The following is a 24,869-nucleotide window of genomic DNA, read 5'->3' on the forward strand; positions in this document are numbered from 1 at the left end:
CAGGTATGCTCGATCCTATGACAAGCCGCCATTGCTAGCCCTTTGATGACGTAAGTGTTACCATTAAATTGGTATCTCCAACATTCCAAGGACGTAAATTTTATTCTTGAAAATTGTATTTAATTACTATTATTTGTCACGTATACAAAATCTTTAAAACTGTAAGTAAATCTTTTACTAAAAAGTACAAAATTTCCTTGCAAAGTAAATATAAAAACATTGGACGTGGGTAATTTATTTTTTACGAAATGGCAACGCAGATTGGGATGACGTCAGCTGGGCTAACCTTGAAAAGCTAGCTGTCAGTTTTGAGAATACCTGGTTTTGTTATACCATGATCATTATCAGGCCTAGCACGCTAAGTAAGCGCGACGCAACGCGTGAAATAAGGTCCTTGGTACAGACTAGTGTTGCCGCTCGATAGTGCCCTATCGATAGTTTTCGATCGAACTATCGATAGTTTACCAAAAAACGATAGTATCGATAGCTCTTTTTTGGCGATACTATTGATAAGCAACGATAGTATCGATACTATCGATAGTTAAAAGATGAAAAACTATCGATACTATCGATAGTGGAAAAACAAAAAACTGTCAATACTATCGCTCTTCGATATTGCGCAAGCTATCGATACTATCGAAGATGTCGCATTCCAAAAGAAACATTTTATTATTGTATATTGCTTATAGAAGAGCTAAGAAAAAACAAATGCCTATTTTCATAAGGAATGCCAAAATTCTTACCATCATTTGTGAGACATTTCATATTCAAGTCGCGAGCAAGTCGATACGTGAACGGGGAACCTTAACTCGTCTGTCAAATTTGACAACTCGCGCTTTGACCTTTACTTGCTCTACTCATGCCATTAGCGTGCTAGGCCTGCTTGCGTGATTTTAGTATATAAAATAAAAAAAGTATTTCTGAGTTTTTATTTTATAAAATAGAAAAAAAAGTATTTCTCTATGGACTTACTCCTTAGAATGTTATAGTTATAAGAAAAAGTTACAAAAATCTTGTCATAAGGTGATTAATAAAGTTTTTATTTAAATCTAAAGATATGTTTTACTAACTGTCACGCTAGGGTTGAACTACTGTTGCTTATTGATAGTCCTTGCAATAGTCAGGAGCGAGCAATACTATCGATAGTTCTTACAATAGTTAGAATCAATACTATCGATAGTTCTTACAATAGTCAGAATCAATACTATCGATAGTTCTTGCAATAGTTAGAATCAATACTATCGATAGTTCTTACAATAGTTAGAATCAATACTATCGATAGTTCTTACAATAGTTAGAATCAATACCATCGATAGTTCTTGCAATAGTTAGAAGCAATACCATAGATAGTTCTTGCAATAGTTAGAAGCAATACTATCTATAGTTCTTGCAATAGTTATAAGCAATACCATCGATAGTTCTTGCTATAGATATAAGCAATACTATCGATAGTATTTGTAAGAAAATGACAGGTAAAACTTAAATTAGATGCTGTGTACTGGTATTGGCACAAATATTACGTTACTGTTTATATGAGAATAATTATATAATAGTTTCAACCAAACACGTCGGTACAGAGTAGATTGTACTGAACCTTTTCTAAGAACAACTCCATTTTTTTTTAGTAAAAAGTAACAGGTTTGACTAGTTAGAAACTAACTTAATATTTCTCTAGTGATAGCTCCTCTTAGCTTTCTGTTCCGCCGCATCACTGGCTTGTACGAAGGTTCGTTTCAGTTTATTCTTCCTGCTCTCCCGGTACTTCGATGACACACTCTCCGACAGCTTGGCGATACGGGCCATCGTCTCTTGTGGGTACCTGTAAAATTAATCATTATACATTATGGTTATGTTACTGTAAAGCACAAGTTGCCGGCAACATATTGTCGGCGAATGGTCGGCGACTGGTCGGCAACATATTGTCGGCGACTGGTCGGCAACATAATGTCGGCGACTGGTCGGCAACATATTGTCGGCGACCAGTCGGCAACATATTATCGGCGACCGGTCGGCAACATATTGTCGGCGACCAGTCGGCGCCCGGTCGGCAACATTATTTCGACGACATACTGCCGGCGATACGGCTCACCACCTATCACATTGGTCTAACAGAAAGCTCGGTGAGGCTGTGTACTTAGTGCATCTTGCGATGGATGTGCCTCTGACTACCCCAATTGGGATACATCCGTGAACTTGTTATTATTCTTTACTCTACGCTAGAGGTTCCCAAAGTGTGCGCCGTAGAAAGAAACAGGGGCGCCGTGAGTTCTATCATTATCCGAAACCACAAATATTCGCGGGTACTTATAAACTTTTATTCATTTTGTGGATGTTTTAATTTTTTTTATATCTCCCTCGAAGTAACCCAACCTAACAACTTAGCTAGGGCAGGGCGCCGTTACAAATTACTAAACATGGAACTACGCCGCAGGTTGAACCCCTGCTCTATGCCATAACAAAACTTACTTGCAGCCTAAAAACTCGATGTTGGTAAACAATTGTGCCAGAGTGACCAGCTCGTCTTGCTCGAATCTGTCTTTATGTTGCATCATGAAGCGTCTTCTCACTTCCCATTGCTCATCTGCCTCGTGCTCGCCGCGGAGAGCATCCACGTCTATCTGTGATCGGTTTTTAGCCTGAAATTGGTAATTTATACAGGGTGTTAGTGACATCGTAACAAATACTGAGGGGGATGATTCAGACCATGATTCTGAGTTGATATCAAGTGGAATTTTCCGTCGCAAAAGTATGGAACGAAAAATAATTAAAAAAACAAAAAGTTACATGAATTTTTCAAATCAACCAAGACTGCAAACTAATTTCATCGGGTTAGATTGCTCATACCGGGTGGCCGTAAACATTTTTTTTTCTTATAAGGGGCTGAGGGGTGCCTTTGAGGTCTCGCACCACCTAAATATTTTGCTAGGGCTGTCACTTTAAGTGACATCGTAACGAACACTGAGAAGGTTCATTCAGCTCATCATCACCAGCCCAATAACGTCCCCACTGCTGGGGCACGGGCCTTCCCTATGGATGGATAGGGAGATCAGGCCTTATACCACCACGCGGGCCCAGTACGGATTGGTGGTTATTAACGACTGCTAATGCAGCCGGGACCAACGGCTTAACGTGCCTTCCGAAGCACGGAGGAGCTCGAGATGAAATTTCATCTCATTCAGTTCATTTTATATTATTATTAAGCCAGCCGAATTTTCGATATCTGACTTTGTGAGGCTATAAAAACAAAATCAAATTAATGCTTACCTGAAATATGTTTTGGCTTTGCATCTTAGGAGCAATTTGCGCATCATTGGCAGCTATCTGTCTTAGTTTCGTCTGTATTTTTGATTCTGGATGGTTGTAGCTATCAGAACCGCTGGAGATTGGGCGCGATGAATGAAATTCTCGAGTGGGGTTGTAGCTGGGTTGTAAAAGATTTGTTCTTGTTGACATTGATTCTTGGGTTCGGTTGTAGCTATCAAAACCTTTAAAGATTGGACTGTGCGAAGATCTCGATTCTTGAGTGGGGTTGTAGCTAGGTTCTAAAAGATTTGGGGTTCGGTTGCAGCTATCAAAACCTTTAAAGATAGGACTGTGCGAAAATCTCGATTCTTGAGTAGGGTTGCAGCCAGGTTGTAAAAGATTTGTTCTTGTTGATCTTGATTCTGGAGGGTTGTAGCAATCAGAATCCCTAGATATTGGGCTGTGCGAAGATCTTGTTTCTTGAGTGGGGTTGTAGCTAGGTTGTAGAGGACTTGTTGATCTTAATTCTTGAGTAGGGTTGTAGCTATCAGAACCTCTAGAGATTGGGCGTTGCGAAGATCTTGATTCTGAAGGTATATTGTAGCTAGGAGCTTGGCTTTTCAATGTCATTGATTCATGAATGGGGTTGTAGGAGTTTGGGCTATGTGATAATCTATATTCTTGAGTTGGTTTGTAGATGTGTGGGCTATACGATGATCTAAAATCTGAAGGTATATTGTAGCTAGGAGCTTGGCTTTTCAATGTCAATGATTCATGAGTGGGGTTGGAGGAGTTTGGGCTATGTGATAATCTTGATTCTTGAGTTGGGTTGCAGATGTTTGGGCTATACGATGACTTTGATTCTTGACTTAGGTTGTAGCTAGGTTGTAAAAGATTTGTATTTGTTGGCCTTGATTCTGTATTTGGGTTGTAGAATTCTCGAGTTGGTTTGTAGTGGCACGCTTCAGTATTTGGTCTTTTCGTTGCCCTTTCAAGAATCCATTTCGGTGGTTCATTGTGCAACCCACTGCCAAGAGTTTCGTTAAAAAACTTGATATAAATCGACCCCGTCCTCCATGCTACTCTTCTTTCTCTCTTCACAAGAACTTCTACGTCTTCTGGAAGAATGCCTAATACTAGGAACAGTCGAGTCGGATTACGCCCCTGTTCCTCAGCGTGGTAAAGCGTCCAAGAGTTGACATTATACCATGGGTTTTGAGCCGCCAAGATCTTGCGCACTCTATCTACCTCTCCAGACTGTGAAGTGTCTACGTCCGGCACCAATAGTGCTGATTTGACTCTGCGTGGTATCTCGCTCTGTCGTACCACGATAAGGTGAGTTCCTTCCCGCGGGGATGGCATGTTTCTAACCGTTCGACGAAGCCACTCTAAAGCGTAGTCATCTTCGCACCACATTTTCAAACCGCCCTCGCTATAGAAAGGTTTTCCTCTGAAGGCGGCGACAATATGTCTGCCAGGTGCCAAAATTTCTTCCATTAATTGCTGGTCTATGGCCTGTTGTATGCAATCTGCTTGTTTGGAATTGAGTGGTTTGTAAGGCTCTGTGATTACTGCTACTTGTAACTCGATGGTGCGCGATTCACTGTTCAAGCCTTCGGCTGAAGGAGAATCAGCGCGGTTGTGCTTCTGAGATAATATATCTGTGGTATGTTTGATCACAGGATTGGCTGTATCAGATTTATTATTGGAGTGTCTTTTTCCTGCCCTTTTGCCCCTCGGTCGGGAACGTTTAGGTTCCGAGGGAGTTTCAGATGCCGTGGCTGTGGCGTCTGTTGCTGCTGCATTTGCGGTAGCAGCTAGACAGTCAAAGCTGGTTGCTTCGTTGGCAGCTGTCGACGTGTTCGCGTGTTGGGCCTCTTGGGCAACGCAAGTGTTCAACTTTTCAGCAGCCGCTTGCTTTAAAGCCTTTTTCTGTTTCTTTGTCAGCTTCGCTGGCTGCTTACTCGCCAAATCGCCCTTCGCGGCTCGCCTGGCTTCAGCCCGCGCTATAGCGCGTCTGGCTTTTCTGGTAAGCGTCTTGGCTTCGTTCCCTTTCGGGAGACGTACCACCGAGTCGTTCCAGGTGGACGTAGCTAAGTTTGAAGGCGCGCTTGGCGCTGCCTTTTGGTTCGGCGCGTTAGACGCAGAATTTGCGTTAGGCGCGCTAGAGAGCGCAGCCTTTGCGTTCGGCGCGTCATCCGCAGCCATGACCGGCGCGTTATCCGCAGCACAGTCGTTGGTACACAACAAACTCGTGGAAGCCATATTGGATTTCCATTTTAATTCATCTTCTGAGCGTTCCACCCTCCTTGGAGCCCGCATTGGGGACGTTTCCTATTATAACGCCAGAACTGATCAGAAGATATAGGGCTCCTAGCCGGTAGAAAGACGAGTCTGAACGCCTCGAGGGGTTCCCACGATTGCTGAGGGACCACGAGCATCTCTCGGCTCGTCGTGGGGCCCGCGAAGGTCGACTGCCCCCCGCCGGGTTAGAGCCCTCGCCTGACAACCCTCTGACGGGATGTCGCAGCCGTTGGGTAGTATCCAAAGTGAAAGATTGGGTCAAAGTAAAATTGAAAAAATGCAATCTAGAAATAGAGGCAGCTGCAAAATTATCACAAAAAATTACTATTAGGCCAAGTTAAGTAAAAGAAGTTATTGGTTTAACGGTGTTTTTTTTTTTTTTGGCGGGTAATTCTGTACCTATGACTACTTTCAGAAATATAGTTATTGACTATATTGCCGCGCTCACAGTAAGAGCAGTAAGTCAGATAAAATGGGTTAAATACAGATTCTGGTATGGTAAGAATATTAAGAATATAAGTAAGTGACTAACTTAAAAACAAAAATAATTTATGTTTTTAAAATTTTATTTTAATTTACTCTTCTAATTAATTTGTTAACTTTAGTTCCTACTTTTTATTATTATTTTATTCAGTGTTGTGTGCGTCTATAACTGGCAGGCATACCGGAACGTTTCCTATGCGTATTTTATTTGGTGTATGTGTATGTACGATAAGCTGCAAAAGTCCAATCAGTTTCTTGCAAAGTAATAAATTAACTGGTTGCTCTTATGACCTCCTGGTTACACGTCGTTTCTGTAATATACCAAAAACACCTACAAAAACGTAAATTTTATAATTATGACAACTAATGGTTCGTAATTTCACCACTGTTTGCGAATAATTCGCTGGGTTCAGTGAGAAGCTGTAGTAGTTTTAGGCGGATGAGACGTTCGTTATGTAAAAATTGACGATTCAAAGTGTAACTATGTTACTTACTGAACGAAGATATTTTTTGAATTTGACTGGACTTTTGCTCTTAGTTTGTTTTGCTGTTGATGCACCATGATAAATAAATAAATAAACACCTTTGACCCTACCCTATTGATCACAGCTGGCTAGGAAGTGACCGCCCGTGTAAGGAGAACTTAGGACCAAAGTGGCGTGTTGCAACCCTGGTCTACGGTCGCTCAACCACCAGGACTCCATCGTCCCCCCGTACGGGTCCCCGCGCACGGCAAAAACACGCAGGTGGCCATTTTGATTTGGTCCGGAGACTTCAGTAAAGGTGAAGGGTTTTTTGACGTGACTTATTGTTACTAATACTAGATTAAGTTTTCTGTTACTAACATAACATGGACTATGCTACAGTTTATTTTGTAATGCTTATCTTTGTTTTCTTTTCTTTTTATGTTATAATTTTATATACATTGTAAGTAAAATTAACATAACATAACAAATACTTTATTTCACAAACAGGAAAAAACAATACAAAACAAATGAGAAATAGAATTAGTACAATAGGCGGCCTTAATTAAGGCTAGTTTCTAATAAAAAAATTATCTGGTTCCCCAAGCATTCACGCATTGCCTAGTTTGGGGACCCCTGTACAAGTCCTGAATTCTAATTAGATTATACACACCTTTAGTTTTAAGGAAACATATTTTTGTATTTCTCTTATTTGTGCAATAAAGTTATTATTATTATTATTACTAGTATCCAAAATAAATAATGAAGAAGACTTCGGCGGCGCGTCTACCGGGTGAGAGCCCGCAGCGTTTCCCATTTGTCCGGCCAAGTAATTAATGGCATTCATGGAAAACCTACAATTTCAATTTTTTTGGACACTAGTCCATATTATGTTAGTAACAGAAAGCTTAACTTAGTATTAGTAACAATAAGTCACGTCGAAAAAAAGCCCTTCACCTTTACTGAAGTCTCCGGACCAAATCTGTCCCATCCGTCATCATCCCATCGTGTGATGGCGGACCCACAGCACGAGGCCACTGCGTGCCGTAGTAATTATGGGCTTACTATGGCCCCGATTCTTGCAGACACCTCCTAATTTTATTTTAAGTTATACCCGTCATTTTCTTATCCACCGAAAAGGAAAGGGACAGATGCAGAGACTGCCTTAGCAAATTACTTAGGTAGTGCGATACCTTAATGGCACCCTCAAAATATTTTTTTTCGATTATTTTACGGCCACCGAAATATACATAATTAAATCATTTATGGCCACCCATTATGTGGCCGCTAAGAGGTCTAATTCACAGAGCAGGTGTGCCTTTTTTGACGTGAGTTATTGTAGATTAGCCGCAGATGGTATTAACTACTTGGCCGGACAAATGGGGAGCGCTGAGGGCTCTCACCCGGTACAAAATTTAAGACAACAGGGTGCAAAGGCGGTCGCGAACTTCGACTCAGGGCGTGGTCTGAGAGGATAATATTTGAAAGAATTAATCGACTCTAGTGGGTCGATAGCGATAAGCGCTGATTGAGGGAAAAGTAGGTGTGCCCGATCCAGTTACTCGCATATAGATCCGGGGCTGCCTGCTGTTTCGTCTTGGCTGATTTTGCCGCCCCCCCTAAAAAGGCGCTCTCACCGCCATAAAGCCGCCACTGGACGGATGATTGACAACTGTTAATTTTAAAATGAATGAATAACCCGGGCGAATTATATAGGCATCTCGCTGATATGCAACCCGTTTCATGTGTGCTGTCAAGTGACTGGCCAATAAAAAAAATTGTGAGGATTTTTTGAATTTCTGCCTAATATTGACGTGTGTTCCATAAATTTTATTCCTGTCGATTACCCGTCCCTTTCCTTTTCGGCGGATAAGAAAACGACAGGTATAACTTAAAATAAAATTAGACAGTGTGTACTGGAATCAGAACCATTGTTCTGATAAATCCTTACGAAACTGAAACTTGCGAGGTTTTTCGACTTTTTTTATGAGAAACATTTATAGAATGTTATCTATATTTACTGTATAATAGGATATCCGTCTACTTGAAGCTCCTCTTAGCTTTCTGTTCCGCCGCGTCACTGGCTTGTACGAAGGTTCGTTTCAGTTTGTTCTTCCTGCTCTCCCGGTACTTCGATGACACACTCTCCGACAGCTTGGCGATACGGGCCATCGTCTCTTGTGGATACCTGTAAAATTAATCATTATACATTATGGTCATGTTACTGTAAAGCGCAAATTGCCGGCAATATATTGTCGGCGACTGGTCGGCAACATATTGTCGGCGACATATTGTCCGCGACTGGTCGGCAACATATTGTCGGCGACTGGTCGGCAACATAATGTCGGGGACAGGTCGGCAACATTATGTCGGCGACAGCTCGGCTTCAGTCATTGCAAGTGGAAAAATTCAAATATAACATTATCCCATTTTTTACAGTGTCCACATACCTAAACTGAACAGGTAGCCATACAAGTAGGAATAGGTGTTAGTAACAATATAACAAATACTGAGGGCGATGATTCAGTCCATGATTCTGAGTTGATATCAATTGGAATTTCTTGTCGGAAAAATCATGAAAATTTTATAGACATTTTTAATTATTTTCAGTTCCATACTTTTGCGACAGAAAATATCAACCCAGAAACATGGTCTCAAAGTTTTCTTTACGATGTCATTAACATGCTGTATTATTTTACGGATTTAAATAATTTTGGATATTTTTTTTAGTTTCGGATAGTTTTGGTTACAGGCTAACTAGCCTGTAGCAAAGCTGTAGACAGAAGCTGTGTACAGAAGCTGTGTGTCGACATGGCGTTAGGACGCGCGTAAATAAAGTACTAAACTCACCTGCATCCCAAAAATTCGATATTTGTGAACAGTTGAGCTAAGGTAATCAGCTCTTCTTGGTCAAAGTTATCTTTATGCTCGACCATAAAGTTTTTCCTCACCTCCCATTGTTCATCTGATTCGTGTTCTGTGCGGAGAGAATCCACATCTATTTGTGTTTTCATTTTATTCTGAAAAAGTAAGGAAATTGATAATTTTAAGGTTATGCGCGTTACGGATATTTTCTTTTAGTGCCGGTTTAGAAGGTTATCCAGAAAGAAGGTAATTTAAAATGGGAGGTACATAACGATTAGTTTTTATTTTAAAGCGAATATTTGAAATAATTAAATTAAAATACCCGTAAATATTTTTGTTTAGATGATAACGTTTGACAGCAAAATTTTTGTTCTGTTATATTTCTTTTGTTCTTAGGACAGACAAAGGTGACCTAACCCGTACAGCCAAGAAGAAACTGCTCGCTTGGTTTGGTAATTTTTCATAGAGCAACACGGATCTCCGCGGTCTCCAGCTTTCTCTTGTAAATATTTTACCGAGTGAAAACAAGAAAACGAAGGAACAACAATCATTGAGTAAGAAAAAGAACCGCACTAAGAGAAAAAATATTTCGTGAAAAGGATTAGATAGAAACAAATGTTGCTATTATAAAAAAAAAAAACTCATATTATTGATCAAATGCAAAGACCTTGTATAGAATAGACGGAGCATATTTAAGACGAAAGAAAAACATAGGTTTTGTCTTTCGCACTCATGTGAGCAGTCATAAGTTAAAAAGAGATAAATATACTATCGTCGTAACGTCTTTTGTACTCGTGTAGCGGGTTTGTTATAGAAACGTACCTATAGTATATGTTTTTGTATCAGAACCACTAGTGCCGTTCCATGTCTTTATCGACATTATTATTGGCTAAATATTTCATGTTAGTCCAAGATCTAAAAAAATATACATTACAAATTGAATGATTAATTAAATACAGAAATTACGACCTAGTATCCATACCTGGGTGGGTAGAACCACAAGTAAATTAGTTAAAACGATACCTATTTGTACCCTGATAGAAAGATACCTAAGAAGAACCGTACGTTGCGGTGACAGATTCAGAACCACTTATTCAACGTAATTATCATGGACAAACTTGTTAAAGGTCAATTTATCATTTTTGAATCTATGTCATTTCGCAAGGTGTTATGGCCGAGGAGGTCGAGGACGGTCCATCTAGTCCACATATACTATAGTATCATTTTAATACGACATTGCGGCCACCCTTTGGTTGCTATAAATCATATACCTACCCTTTTATAAAAATTAAATACACGTTTTTCATTGACTTGACCGGAAATCGAATCGGCTCTCGATACAAGAAGTAGACGACCTTCTAGTATATTTCGGGGATTATCTCAATGCGATTAAAGAATAAAAGCAAATACTTCTTTATAAGATTTTTATTCAATATAGTTAGAATACAATGACTACGAAGAAGCACTGAACAAATCCGACTTTTGGTGATAAAAAAAAATATTTCCTCTTGTTCACTTTCTTTAGAAGTGTATAGTGTCGGCTCTGGTCGTTATAACTTTACCTGCAAGAATGGCACATATTAACGTGGAGCACACAAATACACAAGCATTGCATGTTTACACATTGCACATAGAAGGAATAATCACAGGTAATTACAAAAATAGTTATTCATACTAATTATTTATAGAAGGAATAATCACAGGTAATTACCGAAATAGTTATTCATACTAATTATTTTGTGCAATAGAGAATATTTGTATTGTATTGAAATATTTTTTCCATGCTAATGTAGAATACAAAAACGAAATAGCTGCAAATTTATCTATAAACTTATAACTAAACTTAAACTCACCTTATGTGAGATATGTGAGTGAATATTGTTGGTACTGCATCTCTATGTAATATTTTTGTTTGGTATCCTGCTCGATAGAAAGCAAGATACATCGAAATGTAATTAGCACAGGCTTAAATAAGGAGAAGGCGTCCTTCAGAAGAGAGAATTATCTCGTTTCATGGTCTGAATCTAATTGTTTCTTAATTTCTTGTTTCGTAAATTAGGATATTTAGGAAATCTGGAAAATACAATATCTTTATGTAATCTTCATCCAAATCGGAAACAGGTCGAAAAATAAATTAAACGTGAATAGAATAACGCAACATGTAGATGTTACATTCAAACATAATATTATGTTATCGATATCAAAGGACAACACTACTTATAATACTTTGGGTACATGATCTGTCAAAGCTGATTAACGTAAAATGTGAAATCAATTATTTGTACAAATGTGACGGCTTTGCTGAAAATATGCGTCTGCATCGTGTTTAGGGCTCAATAAACTTTACAAAAACCAGACCAGGTAATGTATTTCTTGCACACAAACATGTATTATGTGGTCGATAACTTACCCATGGTGAGACATTGTTTGATCGTTCTCCATTATAACACCCATTCTACTCTCACAACCAATAGCTACGCAAGCCATGGTTCATAATGAATAACTATTTCACAGATTGTTTATATAAAAAGTTAAAATAATGTCCCAAAACACCAAAAAACTAACGGCAGGTTTGGTATCCAGCTGACTACCACAACATCTCAAAACGGTAAACACTGACGTTCTAGACAGCGGTGTTTGTCTATGTTTGTTTCTTTTTTCCACAGAGATTGTTGCCATAGGGAAGAAAGAGAGCTGTGATAGTTTGATCGTCACTCTAAAATATTATCCGTCTATTCTATACAAGGTCTTTGATCAAATGTCTTCTTACAAAAGTGAGGAAGCTCAACAATTAATAAAAATAGATTTATTATAAGAAAATAGAACTAAAAATCTTACGTTTACGTACAAGAAGAAAAGTGGCTAGACGATACTTATTTGTGTAGCAACATTTTATTGACGTTATTATACTACCGAATAGAAGTGACGTCGTTAAAACGTACAAACTCTTTAAAATTACGTAGAACTAGCGCCAAAATTAGCTTCAATTACGTACTTCCCAATTTTATCATCTTGTAATCATACGTGTTTTGTGTTTGTTGTCAGGCTAGAACGAAGTCTTTGTCGATGTATATTTGTGTAATTTATTAAAAATTTCGAAGGTAATCGTGAATAAAACAGTAATATGTCTTTGTTAAAATGAAGTGAGTGTAATTCAAAGTGTCTTCTTCCGTTGTTCTACATACGATTACAGGTAAAAATTACGTTTATAACAATTATTGAACCAGAATCCTTTGTTGTAGTAAAAATATTTGCTTATATGTACTGTTTATTTGTCTTCAGCGAGTCAAAAACTGCTAATCGATAGCTTTTAGAGCGGCCTCCGTCGATATAAGCTGGATTCTGTCATAAAATGGCGTTTTCCTTTCGAAAAATAATTTCCAATATTGGATACTTTAAAAAACCTGGCGATGACGAAATTGGTAGTACCGATAGCCACAATGACCCAGAATTTGATAAACAGCGCTGCATATCACAATTGAGTACAGGCGATGCGGAAATTATTAATTTTGAACGTCCTGAGCCCGATTCCACTTCAATACAATGTGCTACAAGTCTCAAACTACCAGAATCGGTCAGGAACTTTGCCACCAAAAAGGGTTCTTTATCAGACACAGATCTGTTAACTGTAAACATGGAAAAAGGCAAAAAAGAAAAACAAAAATCAAGAAAATTAAAAGTTGATATTAAAAAAGCAAACAAGTCGTTCGATGAAACCGTCAAAAGAGAAAACGTTGAAAACACACCAACACATGTACTTTTAGAATGCAAAAGTTCTGAGATATTTAGCGAAAGAATGAAGCAGTTTGACTTTAGCAAATCATTTGAAATTGATTCCGATGTTTCGTCTTACGAGGAGGATGAAAATTTCGAAATAGAATCTCTTTCCGACATCTCTCTTGAGTCCGAAGACAAGACCAGCATTAAAATGTGCAGAAAAGTCAGTACGGATAGCCAGTCAAGCAATGAAGGAACACAACTAGTCCCAGCAGCCAGTATTGAGTCTTTTGGAGATGTTGAAATAGATAAGAACGAAGAAGAACGTGTAGCTACACTGTTGAACTACCAAATGAAGTTTGAAAAAATGGAGGGATTCCTTAACAAAATGCTCACCGAATTCCAATTTCACATAGAAGTGTCTAAGATTTTTAATACCAGGTCCTTGATCAGCTCTTTAGCTGGTCACAACACACACATGCCCAAACAGCTAGATGAGGTCTCTAGCATGGAAAATAACAACCGAGGCATAAGCCCTACAGGATCATGGAACATTGTCTTGGATAAAGAAGACCGGATGACCAAAATCAAGCTTAAAAACCAACTACTTTCCATACGTAATATTATAGACGAGTTCATCAATACTAACCTCAAAAACCAATCCTCAGGCCAGCGTCCTATGCTTTGTAAAAAAAACAGAAGCATCACATTTGATTTGCATAAAGGCAAACGCATGCACAAACTTCACGTAAGCAACAAAAAGAAAATCAGGCATTTCGATTTCCCTGATATTCGTGAAGCTATGATCAATTTGTTTTCTCCAGATGATAACACCAACACTGTGGTAAATGCAAGCTTTGATGAATCAGACATGAAATGTAATTGTAATTGTCACTTAAATTCACCGTGTTCAACTGAGACCGACTCTGGTGTAACAAAGTCTGTAGAACGCTCAATGTCCATCACGTCTTCGATTGGCAATTTCATCCTTGATTCTTCAACTTTAACAGCTTATTCCGAATCCTTGGACCAGATTATAAGCTATAACAGCTTCCAAGATGCAAGCTTATACAGTACATTGCTGCAAAAAGCAGCAATTGAACGTATAACATTCTACGTTCAAGTGCACAGCATTCAGTTGAAATGCGAGACGGAACAAGACTATGAAACTAAGAATTTAATAACGTTCTTCTGCCCAGCTTGCAAGTCTACTGAGAATGAAGAAAACGGCCTACTGAAGCACATTTTAGGTCAATACCATTGCGAGAAGATCCATTTTCTTTACAAAACTGCTTATATCAAGAAATGTGTGCAGGCCGGTAAGGAGATTCAACCCAGCACGGTCTTAAACCCGATGAAGATGTACAGAGATGACAATAAAATCGTGTGTTTTGGAGATGCAATGTACGCTTGCTCGCTGTGCTTTGAGAATCTGATCGTAGGTGAGTCCATATTGATGGCACACTGCTCGGAGCCAGAACATGTGGAACGAAGAGAGAAACTGCCGGAAATACTAGAATAAGCCGCATGTCGCATGTACGTTACGGTTTGGGCTCTGTCATTTGTTTTTATTTATTTAATATTTAGGTAGATCTTTGAAAACCGGCGGTCGATCTCACTTCAGTTTTATAGTTTATGGCAAGCGGTCGTAATAGAGTAAACAACCGCTACTGCCAAAGTCAAGTATAGACAAGACACTCGTCTATAGAGAATGTCCGGTAAGTGTATCCAAAGTCATTCCAGGATAACCATTGTATTACCTGCGGGCTTGGCACCGTAAGCACGCGACTCTTTCTCGCCGCGACAGAGATCATCTGTCTCTTTCTGTGCAGTACTGTAAGAGAGTGACGGGTGACGTATGTCGAGGCGAGAAAGAGTCGGTGCTAAGCCCGCTGAACTGTTACTGTCAACGAAAAACTTAACGTAAGTGGGCGACATACGTAGGCTAGTTTGCAACTAGTCAAATCAGTAACTTTTTACTAAACGTCATAACATGAAATCACTATGGAATTTGTATGAAAAAGCACACTGTGACGTCATAGAAAAAGTGTCAAAATTTCTTAAAATTTATAAATAAGTTAAATAGAAACGTTTTTTGACACTTTTAGGTCTGTCTTTAATTAGTAATCAGAATTTCATAATTTAACTTTGACCTAGGAAACTACCGAATTGTAACTGGATATTTGTACAAAGAAAAAAAATTCCAGAATATTTTTGCGATCACGTAATGATATTGACTTCCGGTGTTCGAAGAACTACCCATTTGCTTGTGAGATGATTTATTTTATATGGCATGGCCAAAATATCTAGGTAAAATTTTAAATTATATTTTGTTTTTAATCAAGGCGTATTATTAGTGATGATTATATTTTACAACATCCTAAGACAGTTTAAAAAAAACTTTATGTAAAAAAAATCAGAACATTTTTTTATTTACCAAAAATGTTTTTAAATATGTTTTTCGTTTAAATCTCTTAAAAAGGGGAAAATTTATTATTTGTGTACATTAAAAAATACAAAAGTTATAATAAAATAAAATTAATGGAACCCAGAGTTAGGAAAAATGACAGAGACCAAAATATGTAAAAAAAGATGGATGTCTGAAATTTTGATTTATTTTCAATATCTTTTTGATGTTCGTTTCGGGACTGTCTTTGTGAATGAACTTGACTGTACTAATATTTGTTATGTTTTGAATGTTTCTCGACTAACTTAATTAATTTTACACTTTCTAAAATATTATAGAAAAGAAATTCAATATCGAAAGTTGATTTTGTATGTATTTTTTTTTATTATGGAATCAAGTCAATTTGTATCGGTAGTCGTAAGGTAGGTTATCCGCCATATTGTTTTTGTGAAAAAAGTATCAAGGTGCTCTTCTCCACTGCCATTTGACAAGTGTCGTAAAAAATGTGTTCATTTTGAAAATATCCACTTTATACCTGGATTTTAGGCAATAAGTTAGAAACCAAGTCATTCGCTTTCTTATAATTTTTAATGATATTCCCACCACCACGCTACTATGACACGAAACGATTTAGAAAAAAACAATGTCATAAATTGACCCGACAGGGATTCATACCTGGGTCTTCGTGATCGAGAGGTCGTGTTGTTTTCAAACCTAGCCCAAACTGAAAAAGTCATAATTGGACTTAACGGCCAGTATTTTGTGTTTTATTAAAGCTTGTAAAAAACATTTTAAAATATTTTTGCAAAATTAAAATTAGAAGGAAGCGAAACCTCATATTTGTTTGTTGGAAAAAAACAGGGTGTTGTAAACTAAAAAAACCTCATTTTCTTTTTTAATCTGTAAGTTTACTTAACACTATTTTCTAATAATAGTTCTAAGCTAAGTTAATGACATATATTCACCCGTACCTATTCTAAAATGCTTGAAGAAAAAATCAATACATTATCGGCATTTTTTTCTACAAGTATTCTGGTTAGTGTTATGTAAGGCTTAATTCTCTTAATGATTTCTTTTTCCAATCTTTGACTTCAAAAATCTCAATTTTGTTGTTACCTACTTATACTTATTATTATTTTTTATATGACTATGGATTAAGCCTAGCACATAAGTATGTTTAACGTATTTAAAAAAAATGTATAGAAAAAAAGTTGAAAAAATTTAAAAAAATGATCTCAACTCAAAACGCCTCTAGATGAAATCTTAAATCAAACTGAAAAGACTGATATTTTGAAAATACATTTCCAAAAAAAACATGATTTTTCGGGAATAAATCAGTATTTTTTTTATTTTATTTTTTTATTGTTTTATCATAATATTTTTTAGCCAAATACCTAATCTAATAGTTGTTTTAAAAACTTGTCTCTGTATTTATTATTCATTTGTTTCTAGTTTGTCAGGTTGAAATTATTACCATCCTTTTCTGCCGACAAGTGCAAGGAAGATATATAGCTAGTTTTAAAACTATCAAATTAAAATTAAATTTGCGTTCAGTAGAATGCGCCCGGTTTTTCGGATTCCAAACCTCAATAGGAAGACGGAACCCTTATAAGATCACTTCTTAAATAGAATTAATACTTTTATTTGATATTCTGTTCACATTCAAAATGTTTTCAGCGACTTTTTTAACTATATTAAAAAAATATATAAGGATACTTATTTATAAAATTAACAACAAGCCGCCATATTGCTCGAATAAAATTCCCCGACATCTGTCGTGTTAATTTACTTTTAATACTTTTAAACCATACCAAAGTTTTACTTTTACATAAAATGTCAGTAAAGTTAGTCATTAAATAAATAAATTACATTTGTAGAAATAGCGAAAGTTGCTTTTACATAATATTTTTTATATTCTACTTTTTTACTTATATGAAAATTAGTTTTTTTTAATTTTCGTTTACGACTCAAATACCGTCTAAATAGGCTTACAGTTGGTTGAAAAGGTGACTAAACATTGTTTTTGGCGTAATATTAAAGTTATGCCTAAGATGGAATTAACTACTTAGCTGGATAAATGGGATGAGCGTCCAAGAGCGTCCAGCAATGTTGGTCATGATTGATTATACACTTAATTTTTTATCATTGAACTATAAGTTTTGTATAATAGGGGCTCCGAAAATTGTAGATACATACAAAAGCTTATTTAAGTTTGACAGTGGCGCTGTATCCTGTACACACCGTCTAATTTTATTTCAAGTTACACCTGTCATTTTCTTATCCGCCGAAAAGGAAAGAGACGGGTAATCGACAGGCATAAAATTTATGGAATATACGCCGATTTTAGGCAGAAAAAGCAACTGTCAAAATTTTACATTGGCCAATAACAGAACAGAATTATGTTGACAGCACACGTCTAACGGGTTGCATGTCAGCGAGATGCTTTTTTGATTGGTCCGGGTTCTAAATTATTAATTGTAACTTTATCAGTTACCTCAAGTGAAATTCAGTGTACCTCCATGAATAAATGAAAAGGGCTCATTTACTTTTATAATTTCTCCCGTTTCATGGAGGTACATTGAATTTTAGTTTAGGTACATTCAGGTAAGTTGCAGGAACATTGCTTTTGTATATAACATATTGATATCTGCAATAGTACATCCGTCATTCTCTGCCAGACTATTTTTAGAGTTGTCAAACTTAAATAAAATTGAGTTTTGTCCACCAGAATTTAATTTAGGCACCATTTTTTAAAATTAAGTTTAAGTTTTTTGATCTCCTAGAACTGTTGAAAGTATTTATTATTTTACAAAAAGAAAACACTGATTTATATCCGAAAAATCTATCGACCCTTTGCAGCCGCCTATATTAAAAAGTAATGTTGAAATTTAACTTTGAAGTTAGTTTAGAACTAGCGTGTAGTCTCAGTAATATTTAACCTTTAAGAACTGATTAACCATAGGTTAAATCTTAGGGTTAAAAATTTAGTTGTAAGAGTGGGAAGCGAGTGGTGACACATACAAACATACATTTTCACACACTTTAAAAACATTCTAGAGATACGTAGGCCGAATAATTGTTGGGTAGTTAAAAATAAAATAAATTTATTGCCAGTAACAGTTTAAATTTTAGACATTTGCGCATATAAAAGTAAGCGCGCAATGTAAAAAAATGTCAAATAACAATATTGCTTTCTTAGATGAATTGCTTCCATGTGGCCATTTTAACCCCGCTTAGTGCTTTACCGATCTGTTCCAGACAACCCTATGTGACATCGTTTCTCACTCTACCACTAAAATAAGTTAATGTACATTATCAAGTACAGCAATAGTCGTTGTGATAACTGTAGGTCAGTGTAACGCCAGGGTTGGGGATATCGGTTATTGACCTCACAGCCATACCAGACAAGTGTAATGTCTTCTCGACTGTTCAAAAAGCAATCTCTTGTATAATCCGATCACGCACAAAAGCCTAACATTCCGATGTAACTTGTGTATTTTAATGTCTTATTGAGGGATGTTAGTGGTTGTAGGTACATGTATTACTGACGGTCAACATCCTTTTTTCTAGGGTTGAACCACATTTGTAAGCACGAAACAGCTTTTTGGCATTTGGTTTGTTTAAAGCATAGCGAGCGAGAGCGCGTGGCTACATGCGATCTCCCGCTCTTTTTGTCACTCTAGTAACCGTTCTGAGTGACAAGGACAGAAGCTACGATGAGGCCAGATGCAGTTCAACCCTTAGGGAGAGTCACAACTCTCTTTAAGAGCCACTTTTCATACGATGTCGTAAGATGGATATGATGAACAGTCTGGAGGCAGGTTTTCCAGAAAAATCGTCCAAATATCAGCAGTATTATATTAATGGGCAATCTACTCGGTACTTTGGGATAATTCCCCAATTTAAGAAAAAAACGGGTATGGAGGGTAAATGCTTTGGGTATAAATGGGAATTAACCGAAAATGCCGGGTAGTTTGCCCGTCAATAATCAGCGGAGAATATTTCCTATTATTGTGAATTTGTGACGCTAGCATCCCTTTTTAATAGTTGAATAGTTAAGTATAATGCTAATATTACGCATATACGCTAACTTAGCTTTTTAGCTTAATTGTAAGAAGAAAGGGAACGGCTGAAAATATAGAAAAATGTAAAAAAAAACTTTTTCCAAAGCCCCCTTCGTCTTCGTAATAACTAATTAAAATAAGCAAAAACATAAAATGTGCACGAACACTAATTAAATTCAAATGTAAAAAAAAATATACCTAATCCCATTTTTTGTTGTCTGTTACTTTTTTTGTCAGAAAATAATAATATAAAATGTGCGTTTTGAAAGTAAAATTCGAGGCTCAAAATGTTATATTGTTCAATAAACAAGAATTTAGATGCTAAAAACTACTTCTGTGATTTTATACTGTAAAATAAACCGAAATTGTTGAAATAGTTCGTAAAAAATAGCAAAAATGTGATGGCGACGATTTTTGAAAAATATTAAAATACAAAACTTGTTAAAATTTCATATTTTAGCTAAAAAGAAAATATTACAGTTCCTTATATTTTTCCTACTTGTAAAATAAAAATATTAAAAATACAAAATGGTTGTCAAAAAGCTTCCTTTTTCAAAATCGTCGTGATCTCCCGCCAATTTGGTAAAATCTGTGATCCACAAAAACGTGTTCATATCATTGTTATAGCTTTTATTATACACTTGGAAACATTAAAAAATTATATTACTTTTTATTATTTTATTTTAAATTAATAATTGGCGTCTATGTAAATTAATATAAAAATACTTTTAAGTAAAATCTCTTTTAGGGGCGAATATTTTTTCCGTTGTTGTTTATGGCCGGGGCTTTTTGGCGGGAGACGGGAACGGGACAGTTGCTTTCTTCATTGAATAATCTAAATAATTAATACGAAGTGGTGTTTTGTGGTTAATGATCGCATTAAGTTAGTCGGAAGACATTCGCGAGTGTTATTATATTGGAGTATTCAATAAACAAAGTGTATCTGCCTATTTTCGCTTCGTGTCAGGAAGCCGCTTCATAACTCAAAAGTTTATGCGGACTTTTGAGTTAATTCGTTTGGGGTTCGGAGTAGGAGTCTACTCCGAGGGTGGGGGCTTAGGTTTCATCATCATCACCTTTCATCATTTCATTAATCATCAAGAAAAAAAATACGTCAGACATGGCTGTATGGGCATAGTTCCCTTTGCCTTACCCTTCGGGGAAAACAAAAACAAAAAAAAAAAAATGTTTATGGCCGTTCAGACGTAACCGCGGAGAATGTTAATGGTTAAACACGTTAAAATTATCTAACAATCATTCTTTAGCTATTTGTGGTTTTATGTTTATTTAATTACCAATATCATTTCATTTATCATATTTTTACCGACTTCAAAAAAGGAGGAGGTTCTCAATTCGACCGTATATTTTTTGTGAATACATTACAAAAACTATCTTCGGCATTGAAAGAAAAGTATTTAATAGTTTTATCTTATTTGAATATTTGTTTTTTTAATTACAATTTCTAAGCACTTACGTTTAGTGCCAGAAAACAATGGCGCCATTTTTTTTTTTTTTTTTTGGTTTGGTTTTCCCCGAAGGGTAAGGCAAAGGGAACTATGCCCATACAGCCATGTCTGACGTATTTTTTTTCTTGATGATTAATGAAATGATGAAAGGTGATGATGATGAAACCTAAGCCCCCACCCTCGGAGTAGACTCCTACTCCGAACCCCAAACGAATTAACTCAAAAGTCCGCATAAACTTTTGAGTTATGAAGCGGCTTCCTGACACGAAGCGAAAATAGGCAGATACACTTTGTTTATTGAATACTCCAATATAATAACACTCGCGAATGTCTTCCGACTAACTTAATGCGATCATTAACCACAAAACACCACTTCGTATTAATTATTTAGATCATTCAATGAAGAAAGTAACTGTCCCGTTCCCGCCTCCCGCCAAAAAGCCACAATGGCGCCAGTTTTAAACTAAATTTAAATTAAGTTCTGTCATTTTATTTTTAAGTGCATTTTTTTGAAGTCTTTATTTTTTATTCCAAGTTTATAATAAAAGCAACCTCCTGTTGGTTATTCTTTGATTGTTACTTTTGGTCTGTCCATCTGCTCTCGACTGATTAAAATGTGTGCGGTTTGGAGAAAATGTGTTTTATTTCCTCTTACTTACATTGTATGATTCAGAGTTAACATCAAGTGGAATTTTCTGTCGGAAAATGCATGAAATTTTTAGTTTTTTAAATTATTTTCAGTTCCATAGTTTTGCGACGGAAAATCTACTTAAAGTCAACTCGGAATCATAGTCTGAATCATCCCTCAGTTTCCGTTACGATGTCACTAACACCCTGTCTATAAAAATAATATACAATGATTTTTAGTCATTAAAAAGATTAGAAAGAAGTAAGTGCCAATAGTAATACTTTCTTTATGTTTGACTCGGTTCGAATCTCAGCTATGCTAATTCCTTCTTTTTGGAAGCAAGGATTTAAATGAATAATACAAGTAATTGGCAATATGCATTTATTGTAAAACAATAAGAGTTGCAATTTCACAAATAAAATAAATTCATAATTATAACACTTTCACTGTCACCCACATATGAGGCAATACAGTTTGAAATTCATACGTGCATGTCCCATATGTGGGGCACTAGGGAAAATGGAAAAATCCTTCGGGTGGCTTCTTGCCATAGTGGGTCTATGTACATAAATTCCAATGTGTTTATCAAAAAATAACATTGCACGTGAGAGGTCGTCATCTAATTTTCAGTTACACAGTAAACATTTTAATCTAGAAAGGACATCATGCACATTTCATTTTATTATGTGCCGAGAAGCAAAAGTGCCCACTGGTAAAAAAGCGCCAAGCCTGTTAGGTAAAGTCTGCACTACGAAAGATGTCCTGCGGCCTTGGAGGTTAGTTTCCAACGAGCCAAATCAGTTCCTTTTTACTAAATGTCAACATAGGTACGAAATTACTACAGAATTTGTATGAAAAAGCAACCTGTGACGTCATAGAATTACATGGCAAAATGTCGCACTTATTTTTTTTTTACATAGTTGTTATATTTGGTTTGAGAATGCCAACCTCAATAGGAAGCTATTGATCTCAGCTCTCAGGCTGCGTTCCGGACACATCCCAACAAATAAGTTTTATCATTTAATGGGTATTAAACCTTCACCTCTGTGCCATGACTGTCATATGGTCCATGACCTTTCCCATATTTTGTTGGAATGTGCCCGGAATATAGACGTGCGAAGAAAGGTTTTTCGCTCTCAGGGTGTGATTTCTCTTGGCAACGGAGAAGTCAATTGCTGGTTGGCAGAGCCACTATCAAGTAAGGCTTTTAGTTTATATTATTTGGTTTACCAATCCCTTGCCTAAGGGATAGGTACACGAAAGCACCTATGAGGCTGGCATGATCACACAGGGTGTTCAAAGCCTCGTTAAAAATAAGAAAAAAAATAAAATAGTTGTTATATGAGTCCTGTCTGGGGCCTTTGGCGGCTCAATAGTAACTCTGACACCAGGGTTGATGAGGTTGGTAATCCACTTCACAAACCACACGGTAGAAGAAGACATCAAAATTTTATTTTACAAGGCACTTACAATCAGGCTACAAGAAAGGTAAGAGTATTTAGTTATTATTCATACATTTTTCAATTATTTCCTTTAAAACATTCAAGCATGGTTTCTTAAATGGTGTTTTATGCATTTCTACTGCCTTTTCCAATTTCTCAATATCTTTGGTCACCATATTTTTTTGTTCTTGTAAAAAGGAAAGGAGTAATTTACCGTAGTTTTTATCACTTGAACACCTTTCAGAGTATTTAACTAACAAATTCTGTATTGATTTTTGTGTTTGCATGTTTTTAATACAGTTTTTGTATGCTGTGTGTATTGTAAAAAGGTTGTGTTCGAATTCTTCAGCCGTTAAGTCTGTTTCTACTATTTTCTTCATGAAGGTAGCTTTCTTTCCTTCATTTAATATTTGATAAAATTCTTGCAACACTTTATTTGGAATTTCTATATCTTTCAACAGCATTGGTAACAATTTTCCAAATGCTACAGGGTGCGCAATCTCCGCTTTTACAAGTAAATCTAAAGAAAACCACGAGTTATCTCTCTTTAAAAGCGTCGGGAAGAATTTTTGGTAAAACATGTCTAAAAATTGCTTATCCACATCGGATTTCTCGAATAAAAGTTTACAAATCTTTTCTATAGCGCTTGTAGATAACTTTTCGGGCAGCTTGGTTATGAAATCCGGGTATGCCAAACATTTTTCTTGAAGGAAGTCGAATTTTAACTCGATTTCTGTATCTAGATTTTCCAATAATTCTTCGTAACTATCAGAGGTCGAATTCTCCTGTTTTTCACTTTCTCTCGATTCAAGATCACTGTCAAACACTTCCACGACATTATTTTTGTTATTTTCATCTTTTTTAGTTTCATTTTCAACAGATATTTCTTCTTTTCGCTTGAATTTCTTCACCCATTTGTTGTCGGCTTCTGCAGGCGCTGCGACATCGAGGCAGCGTTTCAGTAATGATTGTGATGATGAAGAAAATGTCCACATAACGGGCATGTTATTTCATATAGATAAATGTTCTACTAATTTTACAAAATACACTATGTTTCAACGAACAATAAAGAGCGATAGGTACCCAGCGGCCCAACGAACTAGCGAAGCGATGTAAACAAACAAATGTCATTTTGACATATTAGTGTTGTGGTGTGTAACTCCTTTGAAACCGAGAAAAATGCAAAATCGATCGATTATATATTATTTGGTAATCCAATTTTTTATATAATTTTTCTTTTCACTCTGATTTAATCTTTAATTTGATTACTGTTGCTAAAGTATATACTAAGAATACACTCTTTTATTTAATAATAATATACAAGTAGATACACCTCACACAACACACAAATACTCAAACACCCAAACCCTCCACGCACACACACAGAAGCGCGCACACGCATACATACACACGCATTCACACACACACACGCGCGTACATAGCTAGTTGCATTTTATCTTATCTATTAATTATTTTTTCTTTTTATTGTTAACTTGATATTATTTTCTTCAAATAAATATTATTATTTCAATATAACAATATTCACTGTCAGATTATTGGCTTTTTGTATACAACTTTTAGATGGTAGCTGGTATCTTTAGCTCAGTTTTAAAACTTTTAGGGATAACAGCTGACTCATAATAATTATGTCACAGCCTATAACTACATACTTATAAATGTAAACAAATCATCATCATCATCAGGCCATTAACGTCCCCTCTGCTGGGGCACGGGCCTTCCCTATGGATGGATAGGGAGACAAATATTGTCATATATTTAAGGCTTT

The 24,869-nt window shown here is 36.5% G+C and overlaps 4 protein-coding genes across 7 annotated transcripts; 1 reads left to right on the forward strand and 3 right to left on the reverse strand.

Annotated features, from left to right (window-relative positions):
• Window positions 1–552: 552 nt before the first annotated feature.
• On the reverse strand, window positions 553–6,053 carry LOC126379393 (uncharacterized). Of its 3 annotated transcripts, none has more exons than XM_050028130.1 (4): window positions 3,633–6,053; window positions 3,265–3,539; window positions 2,467–2,636; window positions 553–1,819 (listed from the first exon to the last, which is right to left on the reverse strand). In XM_050028130.1, the coding sequence occupies exons 1-4, from the start codon at window positions 5,563–5,565 to the stop codon at window positions 1,672–1,674; spliced, it is 2,526 nt and encodes an 841-aa protein (XP_049884087.1). In that variant the 5' UTR covers window positions 5,566–6,053; the 3' UTR covers window positions 553–1,671. The 3 variants fall into 3 exon arrangements, with proteins under 3 accessions (XP_049884087.1, XP_049884088.1, XP_049884086.1); XM_050028131.1 differs by having other exon boundaries at window positions 3,265–3,621; window positions 4,117–5,959; XM_050028129.1 differs by having other exon boundaries at window positions 3,265–6,042.
• A 42-nt stretch (window positions 6,054–6,095) lies between these two features.
• LOC126379634 (partner of xrn-2 protein 1-like) lies at window positions 6,096–9,776 on the reverse strand. 2 transcript variants are annotated; one of them, XM_050028469.1, is made up of 4 exons: window positions 9,682–9,776; window positions 9,345–9,514; window positions 8,516–8,682; window positions 6,096–6,341 (listed from the first exon to the last, which is right to left on the reverse strand). In XM_050028469.1, exons 2-3 carry the CDS (start codon window positions 9,506–9,508, stop codon window positions 8,535–8,537), a joined length of 312 nt encoding a protein of 103 aa, XP_049884426.1. In that variant the 5' UTR covers window positions 9,509–9,514; window positions 9,682–9,776; the 3' UTR covers window positions 6,096–6,341; window positions 8,516–8,534. The 2 variants fall into 2 exon arrangements, with proteins under 2 accessions (XP_049884426.1, XP_049884425.1); XM_050028468.1 differs by lacking the exon at window positions 6,096–6,341 and having other exon boundaries at window positions 8,340–8,682.
• A 2,455-nt stretch (window positions 9,777–12,231) lies between these two features.
• LOC126379439 (uncharacterized) lies at window positions 12,232–20,251 on the forward strand. Its single transcript, XM_050028194.1, has 2 exons — window positions 12,232–12,552; window positions 12,642–20,251. The coding sequence occupies exon 2, from the start codon at window positions 12,712–12,714 to the stop codon at window positions 14,596–14,598; it is 1,887 nt and encodes a 628-aa protein (XP_049884151.1). The 5' UTR covers window positions 12,232–12,552; window positions 12,642–12,711; the 3' UTR covers window positions 14,599–20,251.
• Window positions 20,252–22,005: 1,754 nt separating this feature from the next.
• On the reverse strand, window positions 22,006–24,187 carry LOC126379556 (uncharacterized). Its single transcript, XM_050028356.1, has one exon. It carries the CDS (start codon window positions 24,085–24,087, stop codon window positions 23,140–23,142), a length of 948 nt encoding a protein of 315 aa, XP_049884313.1. The 5' UTR covers window positions 24,088–24,187; the 3' UTR covers window positions 22,006–23,139.
• Between the last annotated feature and the right edge of the window lie 682 nt (window positions 24,188–24,869).

Source organism: Pectinophora gossypiella, chromosome 29 (genome assembly GCF_024362695.1).
Source record: "Pectinophora gossypiella chromosome 29, ilPecGoss1.1, whole genome shotgun sequence".
Lineage (NCBI taxonomy): Eukaryota > Metazoa > Arthropoda > Insecta > Lepidoptera > Gelechiidae > Pectinophora > Pectinophora gossypiella.

Bases quoted from the DNA above. Each gene is read 5' to 3' on its own strand.
- LOC126379393 (XM_050028129.1), bottom strand. From the start codon at position 5,565: ATGCGGGCTCCAAGGAGGGTGGAACGCTCAGAAGATGAATTAAAATGG. The intron at 2,637-3,264 runs GTAAGCATTAAT...TACCAATTTCAG, and splicing joins AAAGCCAAAACATATTTCAG to GCTAAAAACCGATCACAGAT. The intron at 1,820-2,466 runs GTAAGTTTTGTT...TTAATTTTACAG, and splicing joins ATCGAGTTTTTAGGCTGCAA to GTACCCACAAGAGACGATGG.
- LOC126379634 (XM_050028469.1), bottom strand. From the start codon at position 9,508: ATGAAAACACAAATAGATGTGGATTCTCTCCGCACAGAACACGAATCA. The intron at 8,683-9,344 runs GTGAGTTTAGTA...TTAATTTTACAG, and splicing joins ATCGAATTTTTGGGATGCAG to GTATCCACAAGAGACGATGG.
- LOC126379439 (XM_050028194.1), top strand. From the start codon at position 12,712: ATGGCGTTTTCCTTTCGAAAAATAATTTCCAATATTGGATACTTTAAA.
- LOC126379556 (XM_050028356.1), bottom strand. From the start codon at position 24,087: ATGCCCGTTATGTGGACATTTTCTTCATCATCACAATCATTACTGAAA.